Source organism: Peromyscus maniculatus, chromosome 6 (genome assembly GCF_049852395.1).
Source record: "Peromyscus maniculatus bairdii isolate BWxNUB_F1_BW_parent chromosome 6, HU_Pman_BW_mat_3.1, whole genome shotgun sequence".
Lineage (NCBI taxonomy): Eukaryota > Metazoa > Chordata > Mammalia > Rodentia > Cricetidae > Peromyscus > Peromyscus maniculatus.
The window spans coordinates 112,778,840-112,804,467 of NC_134857.1; the positions used below are offsets into that span (position 1 = coordinate 112,778,840).

The 25,628-nt window shown below is 38.2% G+C and overlaps 3 protein-coding genes across 10 annotated transcripts in view; 1 reads left to right on the top strand and 2 right to left on the bottom strand.

The window, feature by feature from the left end:
• Gstcd (glutathione S-transferase C-terminal domain containing) overlaps positions 1-355 on the bottom strand; it is a 111,212-nt gene extending 110,857 nt beyond the window's left edge. The window contains exon 1 of one of the 5 annotated variants that reach the window (XM_076575012.1): positions 162-355. The gene's annotated coding sequence lies outside the window, so the exon portion shown is untranslated. Of the gene's footprint in view, positions 1-91 lie in introns of all 5 variants that reach the window. The other 4 variants (XM_076575009.1, XM_076575010.1, XM_076575011.1 and 1 more) reach the window with 4 other exon arrangements.
• Ints12 (integrator complex subunit 12) lies at positions 111-18,727 on the top strand. Of its 2 annotated transcripts, none has more exons than XM_006970354.4 (7): positions 111-247; positions 6,168-6,332; positions 8,068-8,220; positions 10,511-10,695; positions 12,702-12,861; positions 16,052-16,198; positions 18,026-18,727. In XM_006970354.4, exons 2-7 carry the CDS (start codon positions 6,177-6,179, stop codon positions 18,608-18,610), a joined length of 1,386 nt encoding a protein of 461 aa, XP_006970416.1. In that variant the 5' UTR covers positions 111-247; positions 6,168-6,176; the 3' UTR covers positions 18,611-18,727. The 2 variants fall into 2 exon arrangements, with proteins under 2 accessions (XP_006970416.1, XP_015848286.1); XM_015992800.3 differs by having other exon boundaries at positions 216-419.
• A 3,037-nt stretch (positions 18,728-21,764) lies between these two features.
• Positions 21,765-25,628, bottom strand: part of Arhgef38 (Rho guanine nucleotide exchange factor 38) — a 114,136-nt gene continuing 110,272 nt past the window's right edge. For 2 of the 3 annotated variants that reach the window (XM_076575007.1, XM_006970353.4), the window contains exon 15: positions 23,717-25,599. In XM_076575007.1, the coding sequence (XP_076431122.1) occupies positions 25,414-25,599 (186 nt within the window). In that variant the 3' untranslated portion in view covers positions 23,717-25,413. Of the gene's footprint in view, positions 25,600-25,628 lie in introns of all 3 variants that reach the window. The other variant, XM_076575008.1, reaches the window with a different exon arrangement.

Here is a 25,628-nt window from a genome sequence, read left to right on the forward strand (position 1 = left end):
GGCCCCGGGGGTGCGGGAGAGAAACAGAAACAAGCAAGAAGCAAGGTGTCCGGGAAGCCCCCCGCCCCTCGCCATTCATAATCCGGCGGACCGGAAAAGGCTCAGCGTCACTTCCTGCTGTCTCACTAGGAAACGCTCCCCTCCCGACCGGTTGCGGGAACCTTTGTGTCTCGCCTCTGATGCCGGTTAGGGCGGGGACGGGTTCGAAAAGAGCTGCCGGGAACGGACAGAGTGGCGGGGCGGAGCGGTGAGTTGTGACGAGGGCCCCCCCGCTTCCTGGCGCCTCGGGGAGGCTCGAGACCCCGCGAGGGGCGGCCGGAGTGGAGCTCCGTAGGGTGTTGGTCTCCTCCCTGCTGGAGGGGAAAACCTCATAATTTGCGGGCAGTTGCGTGCTACAGCCTAACCGCTCCTCCTCTTCTGTAAGGGTTGCGTCCGAGGGTGCTGGGGACTGGGGACATGGCCCCTGGGGACTGGGTCCGTGGATCTGTCGTAGACCTTTGTCACAGGGTTCCGGAGACCTCTCTGCAGCTCTCGGTTTCCATCTCATTGTCTGGCTTCCTTGTCAAGGACGTTTCCCTGTGAAAGGCCACCCGTGTGTTTGGATCTCATCAAAGGATTCTCATTCCTAAGTGTCCTCCGTCTCTTTTCAGATTCTCCTGCGCTTAGTTTGTTTTGGAATTGGGCTTTTTATGCTCTGCTCCAGACTTACCCTAGGGCCAAGTACTAAATGGAAGGATGAAAAGGGCAGCATCTTAAAAAAAAAAAATTATTGTAAAGGAATGGATTTTTTTTTCAATGTTATGAGATGGTAATCCTAGTATTGCACCGTCGAGAATAATCAGTTTCCTTTATCTCATGCACAAGCAAGTGATCAACTTTGAACTTTGTTTGAAACTAGCAGGCAGGATGAAAGGGACCCAAAGGAAAGCATATATTTAGCTAAGGATGTTTAATTTTGTTTGGGGACATCACAGAAACCTTGAAAAATGACATTTTAGCAAAAATCTAGTTCATCCAATAGATATTTAAAAGCAGCTGTTAAATTCTAATTGCTAGGGAAATAACTACATCCCCCACCACACACACACACACCCACACCTGCTCTCACAGAAGCAATATGCTAGTGAGATTAATGAATTAAAGACTATGAAAGAATAGAAAGTGAATGTTTCAGATCAGAAGACTGTACATACTCCTACCAATAAATAGATGCTTGTTTTGAGTTTTGGTTTTGTTGGGAGGAAAAGACATTTGAATTTCTTTAATGCCTTTTGCTGAAGTGAACGGAATTGCGTAGAGTTAAAGAGAACATTAGACTTTGCTTTGATGAGTTAACCAAATAACAGTGTAGCCATTGTTTTAAGAGTAACATAGAAATAAGAGAAACAAGGAATTTGGGCTTAAGAAAATGAGAGAAAACCATAAGGAATCCTCTGCCTAGAAATGGTATTTGATAACAAAATGTGTATGATTGCTGAAGAGCAAATTGGTAGCAAAATTGAAGCAGGAAGCCCAGGACAGACAGTTGGGGCAGTAATAAGAACAGCAGGAATGAGATGAGCCAGGGAGAGAATAGTCAGAAATGGGGAAAAAAATTAAAGTTAAATATAATAATGCAAAGAAAATTTTATAACATACAAAGTCCTATTAATGTATTTACTTGGTCTTAAAATAAGGAATGTTGCTGAGCGGTGGTGACACGCTTTTAATCCTAGCACTTGGGAGGCAGAGGCAGGTGGATTTCTGTGAGTTCGAGGCCAGCCTGATCTACAGAGCTAGTTCTAGGATAGCCAGCTCTGTTACACAGAGAAACCCTGTTTCAAAAAAAGTAAACAAAACCGGAATGTGACTCCACCAAAGTGATAATAGCCAGAGATAGAAAGTAACTTGTAAAGGGAAAGCTAGACTTAAAACTGATGAGGAGAAATAAGGGTACAAGTAGCCCCACTGGGTCATGTTCAATAGGGTGCCTCAGGAAGACAGCCAGGTTAAACTTGCTGTTAGCTCTTATGGGAGGGGTGACTGAAGAGAAGCATGGGCTTGAAAGTGAAGTTTATGATCACTGGCAAAAAAGCAGATTTTCTGGAGCAGCAGTTCTCAAATTGCAAAATAAATTGGGATTGCCCAAGTGGTTTGACCAGATTGTCAGGCTTTACCCCAGAGGTTTTCTTCTGTAAGTTAGGAAGTGGAAACCAAGAATTTGCACTTCTAACATTTTTGCAGGGGATGCCTGTGCAGCTGTGCTGTTGATCCCAAAGACAGATTTGAAAGAGGGTGTATCGTGTAATCAAAAGATACCCAGAACCTATTTCTGAATATCTTGTTTGTAACCCATGTAGGGAAAATCTACAGAGACTGAGAACTGAGTAGAAGGGAAAATAGTATATTTCAGATTTCCCTATGACCAAATTAGCCATGGTAAGATTATTTTCATAGAATTATGGGAAGAAGACCCTATTGTATGAATTGAAACATTAATTAGAAAGGAACACAGAAAATATGAAAAGTAGGTGATATTTAGGGAAGTCTTGCCACAAAAAAAGACAGAATAAGAAAGGAGTAATATCAGTGTAAGATGCCAGGTGGAGGAAGGCTTGAGAATAAGATATTTCAAATAACCCAAAGTGTAAGATTCTGGAGAGCACAGGAAAAGATAGGGTCCATGTCCAACCAACATTACTTAGAGAGCCATTTCTCACTATTTTTTTAATCAAGTGGAAAAAGAGAAAAGGATAAGTGCATGTAGTTTTAAAGAAAAAGTGTAATTGCTGGTTCGAGAAAGAAGGGAAGTAAATTGACCAAACAAGCATGGCAAGAGTGCTAAGTGTGATGCATGCCATTACTGGACTAGTCACCTGGAAGAGGGTGTGGTATTTTTTTTTTTTCAGCTGCATTTAGTTGGGATGTAGATGGGAGAAGATGCCAAATGGATGCATGTCTACAAAGTAGTGAAATCATGGATCATTAGGATAAGGATGCTTAGAACTGAGAGAGAGACATTGAAAGGCTTGTCCTAGAATAGAAGCTGAACAGGAAAGAAATAGCATGCTCCCCATGAACAAAGGCGGTGCGGGGGTCCTTGTATAGTGATGGAAGTTCTTGTGTGACTTACGTTTGGACAGATAATTCCTAGTATGACCTAACCATTCACTCCCACCAACATCATCACTACCACTTCACTAGGTCATTGCTTGTTTTAAAGTAATAAATGTTGATTTTCTTACATTTCTTTGTTTTAAACAACACTTAGATTTTGAAAATAAATGCACACTTACCATATTCTTTCATCTGTCTTCCTGTTCTGTATTTACACGCACATAACTTACGCTACCCACTACTTCTGTTGGTCTGAGAAAGAAGTTGGAGCAAGACAGTGTCAATAAAGAAGCAGCACAAGGGACACATGGAGCCACTGTAAATTCAGAAAACATACGATGTGGGAGTAAAGAAAAGGGGGGGATTAACAAAGAAAAAAGCTTGGCTTGGTACCCAGAATATGTTCTTAAGATCATGGAAAAGAGAAAATAATGGAAGATGTAATTTTAAACGGAGCGGGGGATGTTGATTGTAGTCAAAAAGAATAGGTGGGTTAAACTTTACATTCCACTGGCTGAAGATGATGCTCTTACTGCTAAAGAACTAAATAAAATTGTTTGTAAAAAGTCTGAGAGGATCATAGTATATGCTGAGTGAAAGGTAATGACAGGGAGAGAGGAGGAAGAGCCTGGCGCTACTGTTGTGTAATTAGAGCGGGAAGGTGCAAGTGAGAGGTTGGTAAATGGGGTCGTGGAAATTGTTTCTAAAATCATCGGGACAGAAGGGGCTCCTATAACCACCTTTACAGCCTTTTAGATGGAACAAGTCAGTGAGCACTGCCTTGTAGGAGGCTATAAAAAGGTGATATTGTTAGTGAGAATGGTAAAGACAGAAAGTGCATGAGGAAAAAGTAGAAATGTAGGGGAATGCGTTATTAATGGGTGGGACTGATAATAAAGTTAGTTTGGGAAGGGAGAAGGGCTACGCTGAATGAAAACACTGCATGGATTTGCAGAGTGATTTGCACTTTAAATAAGTCATGTTATATAAGAAGAAAAGGGAAGTTGGAAATTGCAAGATAGCTTACAACAGTGGACTCCAAGCCTTTCTAATTCCATGAGATTAAAAACTGAGCATACTTGCATATCCACCCACCACATTCCACCATGTGCACCAGTGAGTTTGAAAGAAACATCAGTAATTTATGCCAGGGGTGCAAAGCATATCAAGTCTTTTATAAAATAGAACTGACTCTAAGGTTTCCTTTAGAGTATTGATGTTGACAGTTTCTGTAGGCTTACACCAAGGGTCACCTCATCTATAGGCATTTCATTTGTGATGACAGACGTAACAATACTTTGCTTCCCTTTTTCAGAAAATAAAGTAGAGCTTCTGTCACAAAAATTTGTCTAGGTATTGGCTCTTTGCTCAGTATCCTGTAAAACAGACTGTCCTGAGTTAAATAAACTAGTATGTCTGTATAAATTAGGTCATAGATTAGACTGTGTTTATCTTGTAGAATCTGGAACAACAGGTTTATCTCTTTTATCATGGAAATTATTTTAAACTATGTTTCCTCAGTATTAGTGAATATGATGCTCAGCCTCATAAGAATATTTTAAAATAATCATCCTGAACCCATCATTCTTTGGAGATGATATATGTAATATAATATAAAGCATCAATAGAGCCTATTCTGTTTGTTAAATTCTTACTAATATAACTATTTGGAGTATGCTTACTTTTTTCATTCTAGTACTAGCCTTCAAGTTCCATTACCTAGGTAATTCAGACAGATGATATTTTAGTAGAGCATAGAATTAACAATAATTTTTGATTATCAAACAGATAGTACCTTTTTAGGAACTTATAAAGAGCCTGCTGTGTGTGTGTGTGTGTGTGTGTGTGTGTGTGTGTGTCTCCTGTCAAACTTGTCAGGGTATGAAGAGAAAAATAGAAGGGGAAGAAATAAATGAAATCTGTTTGCAAGCAGTGCTTTCATATGCTGAGAGTCAACCTACAGCAAGTTTTGATGGTATTATAAGCCCCTGAAAATGGGAGATTATTGTGGAATTGCTGACAGATCTTTAACTGTAGCCTTGTACCTGTGTTGCATGACTGCCATTAAACTGAAGGATAGAAGAGGATTTAAAACCTTAGCATATTGATCAAAGGATTGAACACCAAGAGTACATTTTTATTTTAATAATTCCTTGCCTGGAAGGTGTTTGGAAAAAAAATGACAGCCAGAAGTAGAAGCACTTGATAACATTGGTATTCACTGAAAACAAAACTTGACTGTTGAGAATTTTGCAGACCTTTGATGTGTGGCCTCAGCTGGGCAGCTGTCATTTAAGCTCCATAGGACAGCAAGTGTTATCAGACCTGAGGGAGCCACACAGTAGGCAAGGATCATCATTCAGAGACCCGCTTTTGAGAAATAGCTTAATGCAAGAGATCCCACAATCAAAACGTGATATAATAAGATTACCACTAATATGCTTTCTGAGATATTGAGAATAGCAGAGGACTGAGGAGTAGGGAAAATGCACAGAAACTGAACAGGAAACAGTTGTAAAAGCCACAGCAATGACTTCTACCATGCACCCATTAGCCTTTGTCGTCCTGTGACAGCCTTGCCCCCCCACCCCCATGAACACCAAATCGCTATTTTTGTGGTTAAAAATAAGATTAGAAGAGATGCATTTTGAGTTATCGTAAACTTGACTTCAAGCAGGCAAGTTTCTGTGTATAGATGTGTTGTTAGAGATAACTAGGAAGGTGCTCTATGATTAAAGATCTTGTCTGTATTAAAACGTTCCCATTGTCAGGTGTGGTGGCGCACACCTCCAAACTCACCAGTGAGGAGGTGGAGGCCAGAGAATCACAGATTGTCCAGCCTGAGCTTATAGGGAGAGCCTGTCTCAAAAATAGGGTGGTGGATATAGATATGTTGAAAGCTGGTAACATCCATTGGTCCAGAGGGAAGAGGGACCAGTAATGCCCATCGTTACTTTGTCTCTAATAACCTTTTGGATGTTTTTAAATATTACAAGCAAGACAACAAAATAGATGAAAGTAGGGATATGTAATTGTACACTATCCAAATTGTCCTCCTTTTTTTTCTTCAGGTGTTTGCAATGGCTGCTACTGTGAACTTGGAACTTGATCCCATTTTTCTGAAAGCACTAGGTTTCTTACACTCTAAGAGTAAAGATTCTGCTGAAAAGCTAAAAGCGCTACTTGATGAGTCTTTGGCTCGGGGCATCGATTCAAGTTATCGTCCAACTCAAAAGGTACCTACTTAATGCAAAGCTTGGAAAGAGTTTTGAGTTGCACATGGTGTTCCAGTGATAACATTTATATTATCTTCACTCTCTGTCATAGTAATCACTCTGTATGTCACAAAGAAATTATATTCTTTAACGTTGTTCTCTTCCCTCAAGCTTTCATAGAGCCACCCAGAAATGTTAGTTTGGTCTAGAGCAGTGCTTCTCAACCTGTGGATCGCGACCCCTTTGGGGGTGACCGACCCTTTCACAGGGGTTGCCTAGGACTATCGCAAAGCACAGATATGTGCATTACAATTCTTAGCAGCAGCAAAATTGGAGATAAGAAGTAGCAATGAAATAATATTGTGGTTGGGGGGTCACCACAACGTAATGAACTGTACTAAAGGAACAGCATTAGGAAAGCTGAGAACCACTGGTGTAGAGGACACTCTGTTTCACTGCGCTGTGTATAAAAAACACCACTTACTTACAATTCAATCTCCAGTTCTTTATAATTGTTTTTTAATGTGTTAATGGTATGCAAACTTATTTCTCATTATTCTCTAATGTTTTAAGGATAAAAATATAAAGAACACAGGAATTTTTCAACTAAATATGGACAGGATGATATAAGGGTAAAGGTTATAGATGTCAAAAATATGTAGCTCCGTTATTGATAGTGAATGGCAGCTTTATGCTTTAGAGCCAGCAAAACCTTTTTGAAAATCCAGTTTCTCTCTTGTAGTTGTAGTATCAAATTACATACGGTGAAACTTTACTATGTCTGACAAGGCCCTTTTCTGAGTAGTTTGTGGGTGTTAGGAACTTTTGTTGTAAGATTGATCCCTTGACATTAGTATTGCCCATTTTTCTCACTTTACAGTAAGGGAGCTGAGTTGCCTGATAACTGTATTTCACCCAACCTTGGCAAAATGAGGAGACTAAGAACTACCTTGCAGAATTGTAGAAATTATAGCAAAATTAGTAAACTAGCCTGAGTAGTATCCACCTAGCACATATGGGCTCTCCACAAGAAGTCTTCTACTTAGCCGGGTGGTGGTGGCGCACGCCTTTAATCCCAGTACTCGGGAGGCAGAGGCAGGCGGATCTCTGTGAGTTCGAGGCCAGCCTGGTCTCCAAAGCGAGTTCCAGGAAAGGCGCAAAGCTACACAGAGAAACCCTGTCTCGAAAAACCAAAAAAAAAAAAAAAAAAAAAAAAAAAAAAAAAAGAAGAAGAAGTCTTCTACTGTTCTAGTTCTGAAACTCCAAGTCACCCAGGTGTGGGAACACAGCTGCTGAACTAAGAGGGGAGACAGAACTGTATGACTAGCTTGAGTGTAGTCAGAATCTGAAGCATAAGATTTGCCCACACCCCAGATTTAGTGCTCAGAGCTTTCTAGAATATGAACCTGCAAGAGTGAGTATAGAGAACCACAAGAGCATCCGGGTGATAATGAGTATATGGTTACAGTGGTTATCCCATGGGCACACACATTATCAAAACATCGAATAGGTGCTGGTTGTGAGTCAGTTATTTCTTAGTAAAGCCATGGTAGGGAAGTGTTGTAATGCAGTATCTTAATTTTTAACTGAAAATTGTTTAGATTGTTACTTTTTGTGTTTGTTTGTTTTTTCAGTACTGGAAATTGAACCTAGGACCTTGTACATGCTAGGCAAGTGCCCTGCCACTGAGCAGTAACCCCAGCCCTTCTATTTTGAATAAAACAAAGGTCTCTTATCTTTTCATTTTTCCCTTTAGGATGTGGAACCACCCAAAATTTCAAGCACAAAATCTATTTCTATCAAGCCAGAGCCCAAAACATCATCTACTCTCCCTTCCAGCAGTAGTAATGGCAAAGTCCTCGCCCCTGAAAAGATAAAGAAAGAAGCTGAGAAGAGACCTGCTGATAAAGTAAGCTTTGGTTTCAGCTGAGCTTATGAAAGGATAAAGCATTTCCATAGGCAGAAAGAATGTCTTGTGTCTACTTTGTGTAGCAGTGAACGTAGCTGTATAGTGATCACTCTGTAAATATATTTTGCTAGCTGGAGAGGTTGAACTTAAAAAAGAACAAGTAAAATCTAGAAACATGTATTTAGCCATTTACTTGAGATTGTTGTCCTCAAGTCTTTGCACCCCAGGGAAAATAATACAGACTTTAATCTATAACTCTGGCTACAGTAGTTATTGAGAAGTAAAACTGAGAGAATCCAGATGTGATTCAACTTCAACTTGGTTACATGATGGCAAGCATCTTGAGAAGGCTACAGATATTTCTTGATTGTATATTTTGGATAATTTTGTAAATGGTAATTAAAGTTTGTCAACTAACCAAAAAATACACTGAAAATATGTTTAGTAGCCTTTGCCCTCAGGTGAGGCATATTAGCCCATTTATTTTCATGCTATTACTAAATAATAGATTTTCGCCGGGTGGTGGTGGCTCACGCCTTTAATCCCAGCACTCAGGAGGCAGAGCCAGGCGGATCTCTGAGTTCGAGGCCAGCCTGGGCTACCAAGTGAGTCCCAGGAAAGGTGCAAAAGCTACACAGAGAAACCCTGTCTCAAAAAACCAAAAAAAAAAAAAAAATAGATATTCATGAACATTGCATTATCTCTGTGCTTATATATTTATACCACTCTTATCATACTGCTTATGTATGTCATTTAGTTACTTTTTCTTCCCTCAGCAATGTTTTGTTTTTAAGGTTTTATTACATTAATTTATCTGCAGGAATGTGAGGCATGTGTGCCACAGGTGTGTCTGAAAGGCAGGGAACAGCTTGAGGGAGTCAGTTCTCTCTTTCCACCAAGCGTGTCTGGGGAATCACACTCAGGTCAGAAATTTGGTAGCCAGCACAGTTACCCACTGAGCCCTCTCTGTGGCCAGTGTGTTTTTGTAATTAATGCGTAGGCATTGGGTTTTTTTGTTTTGTTTTGTTTTTGTTTTTTTAAGCTACCATTAACGTTCATTCTATGAATAAATAAATTTGCCACTTACTTTACTGTAAACATGTAGGAGATTTCTCCTTTCTCTTTACTACAATACAGCTTCAGTGAACTATCTTTACATATTTCTGTGACCATGTCAATAAGCTATACACCTCTAAGTGGATATGAAGATGCTTATATATTCATTGTTACTAGATAAAGCCAAATTGCTATCCAAAATTGTTTTACTAAATTTATTCCCTCACCAATCAACTTTAAGATTTCTAACTTCTCTGTGTGTTTCCGGAATTTGAGTTTTGTGACTCTAACAGATTTACCTATAGCTTTCATGTCTTAAATTGGTAGAGTTAGCTTTGAAGCATGTATGGCAATACATTTCGTGTAGATAGGAAGATAGCACATTATTTACTTTTTTAATACAATTTGAATATTACTCATCATAATTAGGTGTTTTTTTTGCTCATGTATGTAGTGTATGTTCCTATGTCTGTGTGTGTTCGTGTGTATGAGTAGGTGTATGCATGTGTACATGTGTGTGTAGATGCCCAAAGTCAACACTGGATGTCCCACTCAGTTGCTCTACTTTATTGACTGAGGTAGGGTCCCTTGCTGACCCTGGAGCTCACTAATAAGTGCTGGGATTGCAAGCCATCTCCGTGCCTGCTCCTGCATGGGTTCTAAAGATCCTGACTCGAGTCATCCAAGCTTGCACGGCAAGCTTATTCAGTGAGCCATATCCCAGCCCTAAAGTTTGTGGTCATTTTGTTGTTGTTGCTGCTGTTGTTTTAAATAGCAGTATTAGCAATACTGTTTTTTCAAGTCCAAACATCTTGAATGAAAGGAAAAAGATAGTATATCCATTGCATTTCCAGAATTCTTTAGTATGCATAATACAAAGCAGAATACAGATATTTATTATACTATTCTGATTTATTTTTATGTCGGTTGTTTCTGTAGTTACATACTAATTATGAAGTAATTTTAATTCTTTTTTTCAATTTTGAGAATTTCGTATGTGAGTACTGTAGTTACATCATTTCTACCCGTTCCTCTCTCCTGTCCTACTCCTCCCACAACTCCCACTCAAGTTATGGTCAAGACTCTGAACAGATCGTCAGGGTGTATAGTTCTTCCTGTCTGTGTGAAAATGTCTGTCAAATAGACTTTGTCATATTGTCCCTCTCTCTCTCAATGATTTAGAGTTTATGCCATGTTACTTTCAGGATCATTCATCATCACATTCTTTTTATAGATGAAAGATGTCACAGAAGGAGTTGATATTCCAAAGAAACCCAGATTGGAGAAACCAGAGACACGATCTTCTCCCATTACTGTCCAAACCAGCAAGGATTTAGCTATGGCTGACCTCTCCAGCTTCGAAGAGACTAGTGCTGATGATTTTGCCATGGAGATGGGCTTGGCTTGTGTTGTTTGTAGGTAAGTTATACCCGTATACCCCAGCACAGGCTGTTTTATTTCTTTAGAAGAAGCAAACAATCTCCTCCTACTCTGTTTATTCCTGTCCCGCCCCCTGCCATGTCCCCAAAATCATATCATTTGTTAGGAATTTTCCGTTTTGTTTTTATTATTTGGGATGAAGAAGAAATAAGTAGATGAGCACTTTAATACCCTGGAAATGGCCAAGTATTTTAGCTTTCAGACCATGGCTTCTTGAGTGTGTTACGTTGTAGTAACCCTGTCTGCATTTTGGAGTTCTGGAGGGAGGTGACTGTGCATCTTTTCTAAGTGAGGGAGAACCCATCAGGAACCTCAGTTCCATCTTTTTTAAGTCATCTTTGTTGCTTTTTCTCTCTTTCTGGTACACGTCACTTCTTAAAACACCACTACATCTTTTCTTAAGAATAGTGGAAATGGCCGGGCGGTGGTGGCGCACGCCTTTAATCCCAGCACTCGGGAGGCAGAGCCAGGTGGATCTCTGTGAGTTCGAGGCTAGCCTGGGCTACCAAGTGAGTTCCAGGAAAGGCACAAAGCCACACAGAGAAACCCTGTCTCGAAAAAAACCAAAAAAAAAAAAAAAAAAAAGAATAGTGGAAATGAATGTAGGCTGTTCTGAGTGACATTTTAAAACTTGAATGCATAATTACAGAAGCAGATAATTTACTAGATAAATTATCTTGTAGTAGAAGTATTTTCTGCTTAATAGAAGATAGTTTGTGTTTTTGTTTGCTTGTTATTTTCAGAAATAACTAATAACATTTCGAAGATGTTCATGTCAAGGGCTAATGTTCAGTCATTAATAGCTTTTATTGCTTGACAGTAAAAAAGATGATTTTTGTGGCTGTTCTAATAAAAATGTTAACTTTTGTGCCGGGCGGTGGTGGCGCACGCCTTTAATCCCAGCACTCGGGAGGCAGAGCCAGGCGGATCTTTGTGAGTTCCAGGCCAGCCTGGGCTACCAAGTGAGTCCCAGGAAAGGCGCAAAGCTACACCGAGAAACCCTGTCTCGAAAAAACCAAAAAAAAAACCTTTAGTATATTAGAGCTAAGGAACTATTATCACTTTTGTGAGCTTTATAGAAAATGAGTTGACGTGCTACTGAGTAAAATCATTTGTTTCCACATATATTGCATATTTTACCGCACCCTACTATGAAAATCAGCATCTTGTAAATGAATATTATAAAAGTACTAATGGGGAGACACCTCGTGACTGTATTATCTTTTGTCAGGACACTTAGTATAATACACTAAGCCTGTGGTGATTGCTTTTCTGTGCTTTGGGGATGTTGGGGATGGATTTTTTTTTTTTATATATATACCTGCTATTACATTCTGTTCAGAGTTATATACATTGATCTGATATATACCAAACATCTTGTATGCACAGTCCCATAAATGACTAGAATGTGTTCTCATCTTTATAGAACTTCTGTTTTCTTTCTTTTTCTTTTTTTTTTCTCAAACGAGTTTTATGAGACAGGCTCTTGTTCCATCCCAGGCTAGCCTGGAACACGCTATATAGCCCAGTCTCCTTATACTCACAGTGTTTGCCCTTTTCTCAGTCACGTGTGTGCTGGAGTTACAATGAGCCTCCACACTCAGCTTCCCTAACTTGTTAATGATGAAGACCGAACAACGTGTAGCTACCTAACGAAGGGATTTAGTAGAGATGCTGAGGAAGTGCTGTCCCCAGTGTAGTAAGAGTGTCTACCTTTTGACGACTAGAAACAGACTGCAGTGAGAAGTGACTGAAAAGATAACTAAACATAATGGAAATGTAATTGTTGACTATCATAACCTATCACAAATGAAGGTCTTATGTAGGCTTTGTATTAGTGTTTGTTATTTTTCTTATTAATGATTTAAATGATTATTATTCTGGGGTTCTTTTCTTTTAACTTAACAAACTTTACCAAAGAATGTGGAAATAACTTTAAATTGTGTGTTGAAGAAACTATAGTGTTCATGCGATATTCTTCTTAGACAAATGACAGTGGCATCTGGAAATCAATTAGTGGAATGTCAAGAGTGCCATAACCTCTACCACCAGGATTGCCATAAACCCCAAGTGACAGACAAAGAAGTGAATGACCCTCGCCTGGTGTGGTACTGTGCCCGGTGCACCAGACAGATGAAGAGAATGGTAAGAGTCATGCTTTACATCTTAACCAGCATGTGATGGGCTTTGTCGGTATATGATTTTAAAATGAAAATTAGGACATTTAGCATATTGGAAAAAAGTAAATAACTTTTAGGTGTTTGAATATGTTACTGTTTGTATAGATTTATGTTGCTATGCCTAAAGACCAGAGCATATTATATATGTCCTCCCTTTAGCCTACCCTAATTTAGATAAATAGGATTGAAGACACACAAAAGAAAAATATTTTTATAAGCATGACACTGTAATTACAATATTTTATAATATCACGAAGCACAGGTGGTGAGATACAAGCCCAGTCCTCATTGAGTTAAAAAAGCACAGAAAGATCTATTTCTGAGTAAGTGAAAACTGCCAGACTCAGATGTGCAGAGGCCTGTGTCTGTCTGTCTTCCCACCTGTCTTTTGATATTCTCTAGCCTTTCCTTCTCATTGACATTGTTCTTAAAATGTACTACCCCCAGGGTTATTCATCATCATTAACATAACTGCTTATATTGAAGTCTGTATGTTTGACCATATACTTCTAAGATCTCAATTTCTTAACTAAAGTCAAAATATCTATTTTATGTTTAGTGACATAAAGTAGAAATAGGAAATACTTTTATTCTGTCAAAAATAGAAAAAGTTTATTTGTAAATGTTCTTTTTCTTTGTAACAAGAAATCTCTATTTAATTTTTAAGTTTGTTATTGAAATTAGTTCTTGAAGACTTCAACCAAAATTATTTCAGATAAACATTTGTTGTGTGACAGACTCTTCTTTGGTAGATACAGCACACACACACATGCACACACATGCATGCATGCACTCACACATGCACATAAATAGTTACTTCACTTTATCTATTTATATTTTTCAATGGCCTTCAGTTACTTCGAAATTAATATATATGTAGAATGTATATATTGAGGTGCATGTCACATAAAAGCATGTATATGGTTCTTCTGTTTTTGCCCCATATCTGCCTTTTAAGTCATCTTTTCCTGCTTCACCATGCACAGAGAAATGCTGCCTACTGGCTTCCTTTCCAGTTCACATGCAACTTACTTTCCTATACAGCACAGGCCCTCCTTTGAAATGGTGTTGCCCACCCTGGGCTGAGCCCTCCCATATCAATCATTAATCAAGACAATCTTTCACAGACTCCAGCACAGGGCATTCTGATCTGGGAAGTTCTCAGTTGAAGTTCCCTTTTCCCAGGTAACTCCAGGTTGTGTCAAATTGACAATAACCAGCACAGTAATTACGTTTTATTTTATTTTTATTGAGGTACTGGGGATCGAAGCCAGGTCTTGCATATGCTAGGTAATAGTAACTATTATTATCAGCACTCAACATTATGAGATCTTAGGCTGAACTCTTACATAATCACAATTCATCCTCATAAACACACCTTTGAAACAGATGGTGCTGCTCCACTTTGCAGGTGAGGGGAATGAGACTCTTAGGCCTTTATGGCGCACCTGCAGGAACACAGCTGGAGAAGTAATGAGCAGGGTGAACCCTTGTTCTCTTTGATACTAAAAACTGTTTCGTTCATTGCTCTATGCTGCATATATTGATAGGATTGTTCATACACTAAATACTAAATCTGAAAATGACTAAAATTTATAAGAGAATTCAGTAACATGCTTTTTCTTAAAGTCAGTTACTGGTCAAAATAAAACTGAAAATACTTCGGAAGAATGAATAAAATTCTCCTTAGATAACATGGAAACTTCTATTTATACACTTTTCCCAAGGATTTAAGCGCTAGTATAAAAAAACCTCAAAGGTTTATTATTTATTCATGCATATTTTTTTCCCTTCTCATTCAGTGTTTAAAACCTTGTAAATTATCTGAGTTGTTTTTACCTCACTTTTAGTAACTTAAAAACTTACACCTGAACACTGAGAAGAAAATGTTTTGGTTAACCATAAAAAGAAAAGAAAGTGCCCTCTGTGAGTGGTGCTGTTTTCCAGTTCCTGTGAACTCAGCGTCTGTGCTGATGGAAAATACTTTCTGGTGGAATAGGGGCATGAAGGCATCAGTACAAAGCATGTACAGGCTTGTTCCCTCTGCTGTTATTTCTAAAGCAATCCAGTATATAACAACTGTTGACATGACATTTACATTTAGTAACCTAGAGATGAGTTTCTGTCTACAGAGGTCTTCAATAGGTTATCTGTAAATAGAATATTTTTCCCTTAATGCTCTAGATGGAACCACATACTAGGCAAGTGTGCTTTATAACTGAGCTGTGTCTCCCAGCCTTTTAGGGGTATTTTGTTTGGGTGTGTGTGAGTCACACACACACACACACACACACACACACACACACACACACAAAGGACAACTTCTTGGAGGGGTGTTTTGCTTTGGTGAGTGAGAGAGAGAACAACTTTGTGGAGGTGTTTTTCCCCTCCACCTTTATGTGGCTTTCACGGACTCAGGACACTAGACTTATACAACAAGCTTCTTTACCCAGTGAGCTCCCAATGTATAGGGGTTTTTGTTTCCGATTGCATGCTTGCTTGCTTTTGAGACAAGATCTCTGTATGTATCCCTGGTTGACCTCAAACTCTCAGCCATGTGCTTCTACCTCCCAAGTTCTGGGATTAAGGCATGTGCCACCACACCTGGTCAACCCATAAGTTTTTAAGACAAGGTCTTTATGTATAAATCATGCTGGCCTTGAACTTGTTTTCTAGCTCAGGCTGCCCCCAAACTCCCACTCTTCTTGCATTGGCCTCCTGAGCACTGAAAGTACACACAGACATCCATCACTAGGCTCAGATACTATGCCAGTTTTATCTAAGGAACTTGAACACTCACAGGTTTTGGTATTTGTCAGAGGTTCTGGAAGCAGTCCTGCATGGATAACAAAGAGTAGATGTACCATAGTTTGTGATTTTCCTTTATTGAAAACAGGAAGGTTATCTTGTTAAAAAAGTAATTAGCCCATCCTAATTTGCATTATTGATAAGATCATTCCTGTTCAGAAGCTAATAAAGTCTTTAAAGCTGTCTGCTGAGAACGGTTTTTCTTCAGTCTCTACTTTCAGCATCATCACAACATCTTTTAAAGAAATATTGCTACTGTTCAGTAACTATAGTTCTTTAATAAACTTTTAATTTTTTGTTACTCAATAAAGATTTTGTATATAATTTTTTTCCCCTGATTTTCATAGGCTCAGAAAACTCAGAAGCCACCACAGAAACCAGCTCCCACTGTTGTTTCTGTGGCTCCAGCTGTCAAGGATCCGCTAGTTAAGAAACCAGAAACCAAACTCAAACAAGAGACAGCCTTCCTGGCATTCAAGAGAACAGAAGTTAAGGTAAAGTGCATTCGTTTTCATTCGTTTTACACACGTACATTAGATCTCAGTCTGGCTGACTGAAGGGTAAAAGTTTGATGAGAAACTTTATGGTTTGAATGACTGGTGTTGGAAGTGAAAGCTGCCCATCATTAATTAGCTAGGAAGGGAGCATTTATATCAGAAATTGACTTTCTGCATTGAACTTTGAGGCATTACTGAGTTTCCCGAGTTGGTGCTATTTCACATCTTGTCCTGGTTTTGTTCTAAACCATCTGTCACTCTGGAGCATCACAGGCCACAGTAGTCATTAAAATCAAGTGCTCAACACACAGGCCTTACTTTCTTGTTTATCTTTCATCATGCATTAGTCTTTTTAGTTACTTCAAATAAGTTTTCTTTGGTGATGTGTGATGAAGGGTCACAGAGCCATATGGCAGATGATTTCGTGTTTGATAGAAAGGAAGGGAAGAAAAAATGGATTTTTCAAAACAGAAAATTAAAAATGTGCCACATTGTGTCCTTTTGCTTTCTTTTTCTGTCACCAGCAGTGTGTCCCAGGAATAATGTTTTATAAGATGGTTTCCTAATCAGGATATCATGAGATAATTATATGGTGCTATTCTAAAAATGTATGGTTTTTCAGAACATGTGAACAAAATCTTTAATTTCTCATATTAAATAAAGGCCCCACAGTACTCGTACTTTATTGCTTTTCCAGTGGTTTAAAGTGCTTATATACTGACAACATTGAAGGCAACCTTGTAAGAGCTAATGATATTTTGTCAACTATTTCATGAGAGTTCAATTCTAAAATAAATAGATGTTGTAAGTATTTTATTACCACTTTTATACATTGTGTGTTACCATTTTAACACAAGGTAGTCCTGTGTCTGACTTCACCTCTGAGTGCTCTTTGAGACCCTCTCAATATGAAGGTAGACAGTGTTTGTACAAAGTTTGGTTCAAAATTAATTTGAACAAAGAGCCTTTTTCCTAATGTGAAAGTGGACAAAAAATTCACCCTATATCTTTAAAACCATGTCATTCATATGCTTGTCACTAGTCCAGGTAGGAAGTTGATTGGAGGTCAAAGTGTTACAGCCTTACAAATCCTCTAAGAGCATGTCAGACTGCCCCAAAATGCCACAGTACAGCCCAAGAGGCAGCTGCCAGTGTCTACATGAAAGTGGGGTCTCTTACTGTAGTTTCAATGGAAACACACATTGTAAAACTGCATTTGTGAGCTCTTTTTAATATATCCTCAGAGTTTAAACATCTGTGTATATTTTATATAGTACAGTAGATGTCCAAATTTTTGTGGCAACTTGGTTATTTCAAGTGGCTTTAGAACTTGTATATAGATATTTCCCTTAACATGTCCACGGTAAATAACTATTGATTGAATCTTTCACTTAGGTATTTTTTCCTGAATATCTTAGGTGCAAACAGTTTTGTCCATTAAAAGTAGATTCCATTTGGATGTGTTATGAGCTAGGTGATACTTTTGGAGGTAACAAAAGTGACTTGAAGAACTAAATCTGATTCTCTGTTATGGTTTGTGATTGAATCTGAAGGCAGTTCCCAAAAGGAATTTCATGTATTTTCTTTGAAGTCATTAAAACAATGTGGTATTCAGGAACTGCAAGCCAGATAGCATCTTCCCTGACTGCAGAAACCCCCATGTGCTTTTTCAATTCAGCATCATAGGAACCTAATTTTGTTGTATTGTCCAGATTTTCCACATCACCACTTTGTATACATGAGTAAATGTTTACATTCAAAGATATTATACAGGTGTTGATTATACTTGGCTCTAACGTAAGATTTATCTTTTTTTTTTTTAAGCCACCCACGGTTATTTCAGGAAATTCTTCTAGTAACAACGTGTCCTCTTCAGTAACTAGCGGCCTAACTGGATGGGCAGCTTTTGCAGCCAAAACGTCTTCAGCTGGTCCATCAACAGCAAAGTTGAGTTCCACAGCACAGAACAGTAGTGGAAAACCTGCTGCCTCGTCAGCTAGCCAGAAGCCGGTGGGGTTGACTAGTCTGGCAACGTCATCCAAAGGTGGGCTAGGTTCCAAACTAGGCTCTGGTAACAGCTCTTCCCCCTCCGTACCTCTAAAACCGCTTCCCCCTCTAACCTTAGGCAAGACTGGCCTGAGCCGCTCAGTTAGTTGTGATAATGTCAGCAAAGTGGGTCTTCCCAGCCCCAGCAGTTTAGTTCCTGGAGGCGGTGGGCAGTTGAGTGGGAATGGAAATAGTGGCACGTCAGGGCCCAGCGGAAGTGCCACAAGCAAAACCACCTCAGAAACCAGCAGCAGTCCCTCAGCATCTCTTAAAGGTCCAACGTCGCAAGAATCACAGCTCAATGCAATGAAGCGATTACAGATGGTCAAGAAGAAAGCTGCCCAAAAGAAACTCAAGAAGTAATGTGGCCAAATAGGTTTTTATATCATATTGCTCTAAAGAGTAAAAAATAAATAAATAAAATCCTTATTGGAACAAAAGATGTACTATACTGTAACTTAATAAAAATCATGATGATCAAATCTCTATTGTTTGTTACATTAAAGTGCTAATATTATTTAGCCAAACTTGGAACCATTTATTTCAGCCTGTTTAGCATTTTTATTTTAATGATTTCCATAATGTACAAAAATAGTGATTATGACTGGTACATGGTGAGAATGTTAGAAGATTGGTAGCATATGCAGATATAAAGAAATGGTTCTCTTGGCAAAATAGCCCAAGATTTAAAACTCCTGAAATAAGGAACCTTATGGGTGACAGGGAAGTCTCATTAGTGTTTTATAATATCCAGTTCTCTGCCTTATGGGAAATCTCTCCCTTTCTCTCCTGTGAACTCTAGCCATAATTCGATCCTATAGGAGGTGGTCCAAGTCTTCGCCTTGTAAGCTAATGAGTTAGTTGGCTATCAGTTTACATATATATTCCAACAAAGAATAGAATGCTTTTAGTATCAGATCAATAAATGTATTGTAGCAAAATGCAATGTCCTTTTTACAGTCAACAAACACCTCATCTTTTCCCAAAACTGAATCTTGTAATTTCCTGTATTAACTGAGTAGAATTGTTTTATCACCCTTGATGTGTGCTACAAAATCTAAACTCAAAGCATCTTCCTTTATCCCCAGGTTTCCTAACATCATTATTCTAAAATAAATTGATAAATAGTCTTTGTAAAGATAAAACTTGTTAAGCTTGGTCTTTTTTATGGAAAGATTTTAAACTACTCTGTTAAATATTGGCATTAATTTATTCATAAGTTAGAATCCAATACTGAAACAAACCCATTATTTGGAGGTGGAATAAATATCTATTTACATGCTTAAAAATCTGCCTGTAAATGTTTTTGTTTTGAGAAACACCTTTCTGTTGAATAGCATTGTTTTGGTATAAACTCCAAATCCTCTTTATAAAGAGTTCAAGAAAGTTTGCTGTCTATAGTTCCACTGCAGCGTTGACTTTAACAGAACAAGGTGGCACAGGCTTCCGTCTCCAGCTGCTGCAGTCAGTGCGACTCCCTACCTTGAGGACATTAGAGAAATAATGCTTAGTACAGTTTGCACATTAGCATTTGAAGAGAAGATTTTTACCCCATCACAGAAAGTGTGCAGGCGTTCAGAGAAGCAATTGTTTGAGTTTTGTGGCATTTCTCGAAAATTTTAATGAGTTTAGGACTAATTCATCTTTCAGTAAATATGATTCTTTGTATAGGTAATTTGTGTGTGTGTGTGTGTAAAGTAAGGGGCTGAACTCGTTTTGGTATTTTTAAGATATATTTGATAATAGAATTTATCTCAAATAACTCTTAGGCCTTTATTTTTTTTCTCATCACAAAATATGCTACAAGAAGCAGTTATGAAAGTAGCAACAGTATGTTTTTATCTGACTATGTTTAACAAAACAAGTATTTCTTGCACCCAGGTAATGTGAGGGGGAGAAATCTTGTTTTTTCTTGAATAGCACTGAAATCCGCAGCTAGAGAGCTGTCGTCTCAGTGATTGAGTGGACAGATGAGTAGGCATCTTAGTTTTCTAGTTTTCTTAGTTTTCTGTTGTGATAAAGTGTGGTTCAGGGCACCATCTGTGGGAGGCCAGCTCCCACCTTTTAAAGGGTTCCTATGAGGAGGAGAGAGGAATAAGAAACTTGTAGATAGAAAGACAGCAGAGAGGAGACAGACACACAGGATAGCTTCAGGAGGACCAGGATCAAAATCCACCGGCTCCTTCTGTCTCTTCCAAAGGGCTTTTTATAACAATGTCAAAAGGCCGGGCAAAAGACCTTCCCCTTGCTAGATCAAAGCAAATGCAACAGCCAGTGCAGACCCTTCCAAACACCTGGTAACCACGACTGTGGTCCAATCATTCCCTGTGCAGCCCTGCTGGGTAAAGCAAGCTCAGATCTCACTAGCAAACCTCTGTGGGTCTCCACAATAAAGTATCTGACAGAAGCAGAAAGGAGAAAGGGTTTATTTGGGGTCACAGTCTCCAAGGGCTAGAATCCATCATGATGCTGAAGGCATGGCGCAGCAGCATGGGGCCAGTTGGTCAGGTTGTCTCAGCAGACAGAAAACAGTCGCAGGAAGCAGAGTGAGGTCACAAAACCTCAAAATCCTCCCCCAGTAACATGTGAGTCTCAATCTCCTATAGACCCCGCAGCTTTCCAAAAAGCACCACCAGATGGCAACAAAAAGACCAAACACTTGAGCTGGTGGGGAGAGTGCGCTTTCAAACCACAGCAGCAAGTGTTCTTGTAAGCTGTCAGGGGTGACAAATCAAACTGCATTTTGGTCCAGATCCTTTTTCTGTTTTTCATATTATACTTTATGAGGTTAACCACAGAATTTAGTGACTTAAAAAAAAGAAATGGCACTGGAAGAATAATAGTCTTAAGATTGAATGACTTCAACCTTTTTTGTTAGTTTTCTACTTTATGCTAATTTTGTTGTTGTTGTTTGTTTTTTGAGACAGGGTTTCTCCGTGTAGCTTTCCTGGATCTCACTCTGTAGACCAGGCTGGCCTCAAACTCACAGAGATCCATCAACCTCTATCTCTTGAGTGCTGGGGTTAAAGGTGTGTGCCACCACTGCCCAAACCACCCAGGTTTACTACTTTATAAGACATAGTTCAAATGAGATAAAAATGGAAGACAGTTAATACAAAAGACCCCTGGTTTATCATTCTTTAATTTTTTTTCAGTAGTGTAAATGTGATACACATTTGGTAGAATCTGCATTTCACATTGTCTTCCTGGGCTAGTCATAAACTGTATAATACTCTTCCATTTCTGGGCAGGGGCAGCAGATTGTAGCTTGCAGTAATTCATGTGACCATGCCAGCAAGCAACTGATAATCTCCATGTAGTGCCAACTTGGACTCTAATGGTTAACTAGGGCAGGATATTTTAAGCCCATGGTGAGTGTATCAGGATGTAAATCCACTATAAATTAAAGCACATCTGTATTTAAAAGTTAGATTATTCCAGTTCTTAACAAAGGTATGGTGGTGGTTTTATAATTACAAATTATAAATTGTTATGAACACAGATTTCACAGGAAACATCACTTTTAACAAAATTTATTATAAAAATCACAAGAAATTAGAAATGTAGTGGATACATTCAGATGCCTTAGAGGAGGTTTAAACAAAACAAAACTTATTTAGTAAGAATACATTCCCAGGATTTCTGACCAAGAGTATTTCATTGTCTTTTCTAAAATGGTGAGATATTTTTCAAAATGTTCTAATGTACCTGCTTTTAACAGTAGCTGCCTAAAGACATCTCAGCTTGAAATCCAGTAGCCCTGAGGAAAAGTTCTTACTGGAGTAGTTTTGTAGATTACATATCATTTAGTGATAAGTTTTTACATCTCTGTATATATATAGAGGGAAGCAACTATAAAATTAGACTTTTAGGAGTTGCAGCCTTTGAACAGGATCTATTCCTACAGAATTTCAAGTCCAGTGTCCGTCTAGTCAGCGAACTGTAATCACATCCTCATGACCATAATGTAAATGTATAAGCTTGTTCGGTCTGAGTTTTGTGAGGTCTGAATTCTGAATGTGAAGTCACTACTTAGCAATGCAGTGGGTATATTAGGAAGCTATAGTTACTACAAATGACTTACAGGGCTTTTATGTCTTAAGATTTTCTCCTTTTATTCATACAGCTGTGCGAGGTTAATGTGGTAGAAAAAAAATCCAAGAGGCAAATGAGAAAATCCAAGAGTTTTTAATTCCATGATTCAGTGTGAAACACTCATTTTTGTAAATCACCCAAACTATGTTCATCCCAAATAGCATCAGGCATTTAAAAAGCAATTTCTCAAAACCCGAATTATATTTTGGAATGATTTGGAATGTTTAACATCTGTCACCCATTGCTTTATTACTGTGACTAAGCGTGTGTCTCTCTCCCTTTGCCTCCACCCATCCTTCAAACTCAGGATATTTTTCTGAAGTATAAAGAATGTTCCAATAGTAGCTTTATGACTTTTTCATGATTCCACACCAATGATAATTTTATATTACTAGTTGTATATGTTATACTCTCTACACTTTATTACATGTACTAGTAGTTTTGAACATCTGCGTTTCAAAATAAAATATAAATAAGATGCATATATTTTTATTTTTTTAGAAAGAAAAATAGGTATAAAAGCTTCCTCTTCATCTTGGTAAAAATAGCTGCCCACTTCAGAGGATCCTATTCAGTACAATAGTAATTTTAAAAGAAATATAACAAACTGCATTAGCTTGTGTAATTGTAATTATGCTGATGCAACTAACAGTTTAATCTTTTAAACTGATTAAATATAAACATCCTATAAACTATCTTGGAAATTTATTTTTCTGAGGCCTAGTGAAATAATGTCTAATTTCAAAATTACAGTTTACTTGTTATTAAAGAAGTAGAAAATGAAGGCATTTGTAATTTTTCAGAGCTCACTTATAGAAATGTGCTCGTCATGATAGGAAAGTCGCAGTCACTGGCTTCATACTGGTTCTTTCTCTGGAGCTAAGTGAAGTATTGATTGTCCTGGTGTAGAGTGTTCAAAAGGCAGACAGGAAGTGTCAGTCCTGGGCACACACCAGTACTCAAAGCTCCTCCATCTAATCATCTGTTTCAGCCAGAAAGGCACATGTGTTTTATTTATACAATTCTTTATTTTTGTGTAAAATGCTGAAGCTCAGTGTTGCATACAGGTGTGCAGGTATGTGCTGCAGTATGTAAATTATGCCTCTTTGGACATTTTTGTGATATCCTTATGTAGCAACTCCTGATTCTTTTTGTTTAACTTTAGGCAAATAAATTTATGTTTTAAAATTGAACTCAAAGAGCAATTAAAAGAAAAAAATGAAGTCTCTATTATCTTTTAGAAAATATTTTGTTATCTTACTTAAAAAAGAAAACATTTTATGCAAAAGCAATGTCAGGAAAATTTTATAAAGCTATTTTAATGAATTTAGTAGTCCTATAAACTTTATTCATATAAGGGAAGAGGATATGATATTCAGTCAGCAACACTAGAAGAAATAGAACTCTTTATTTTGTTATAGATATTGCTGAGTAATAAATGTAACATATATATGTACATCAATTGGATCCAGTCTTTCAAAGTGAGAAATCTTAAAATGTGTCATTAGGATTTTATGGGCAATTAAAATCTTCCCTACTTATGAGTAACCACTAAAATCAAACAAAATTAGAAGTCTCACTGTTACATGATCCTAAACACGCTTTGTTTACGGCTAGTGGTCATCACAGTTTTAGTTCTCTGCATAAGGCTGCCCTCATTAGACACTGGCCAGGCACTGCACGGATTTGAAATGTGCTCAGACCCTCAAATCTACCAGAGTTCCTGATAAAGGCAGGTATTCAGTAATGCTGACCAAGTAAACACATGCCAGACATTTTGCTCTTCATAAACTTTTCTCTATACAGTTGTTACATCCAACTATTTTCCCCCTCTACTTCTGAGCGCTCCCCCTCACTCCTCTCATCCCTGTGTCTGTCCCACTTATCTATATTAACCCAATTACGTGTCTTGACTGAATGAATATGACTGAAATTTTGGAGGACACTTCTCTGAGCAGTACCCAAGTTAAAGCGCAATGCCCTGAGCGTGGTGTTACAGATAATACAATGCTCAGTGCCTTGTCTGAGCACAAACTGGCCACTAAAGTATTTACGTCTTGGCTCTGAAGTAGAAGGCACACTCCTCATACATCTCCAAATCAGTGAGTGATCTGAAAATGTTTCCCCATTAAAACTTCATCGGTAATCATGTACCACAGCTTTAAAACAATTACACTTTCAAACATGCTTAATCACAACAATAAAAGTACAAATAATAAATCTGGACACTTCATTTTTCTCTCCCAGGCTTGTGTGGAAGTCTTTGAAAGTTCTTAATTTTGAAAAGCTGTTAAATATTGAAATGTGGATCTGAGAGAAAAATGATTTCCTCCAGGTCCATTACTTACATCACTGTTTTGCACTTAGTGTATGGTGTAGTCATTAGGGACACCTAGGGACCTTGGAACCATGCTGCCCGTGTTTGACAAACCTCCATCACTTGCTAGCAATGTTTGCTTTTTATGTTGCACTAAATTATTATGTGTAAATCATTTAAAGCAATGTCTATCATGTAGCACACTTCTAGTAAGTTTTGATATTATCAATATATTATGTTTCCCTTGTGATTAAAAATGTATTAAAAATGGAGCCCCTTCTAATTGGCTGTTAATTATTTTACATGTAATTAGTTTATTCTGTGTTTATATGTATAATCTGTATTATACTCATCATGTATAAACTGCAGAATATATATTATGTGTGTATGTAAACATGTATGTGCAAATAAAAATATGTTTAAGACAAAGTACAGTAAAAGATATTACTATAAAGTGAAAAATCTTATTCTTAGCTCTACTCTTTGGTGATAATAAACAAAAATATATCTTTTCAAAAGATCTCTACCTTTAAATATGTAGCTGGAGCCTAGGCTGTTTACTCTGCTGTTTCTGTTGGTAATATCTCTATCAACAACTATTCTTTATACATCAATAAAACTGCCCTATTAGGAAGCAAAGTTTTCCTTAAACATGATACACTGTCAGTTTCCGGTTTGAAGTTTCAGTGTCTGTTTTATGAGGTAGTCAGTAAGCAGCTTGCCAGGAAATGACTGTCGTTTCATGCTGATTTTCTTAAGCATATGTCATCTTCCCGAGGTAGTTAGCTGGCACATACCCTTTCTGCCCTTGTGCTTCGGCTAGCCACCACTCTTTATTCCCACTCAGATCACAAAATCTGAGTATATGGACTCTCTGGTACTCCTGAAGGCTGAGTTCATGGTCACTCCGTGCCTGGAAAGCATGGACTGCATAGAAAATCTAGACAAGGAAAAAAAAAAGATGTTATT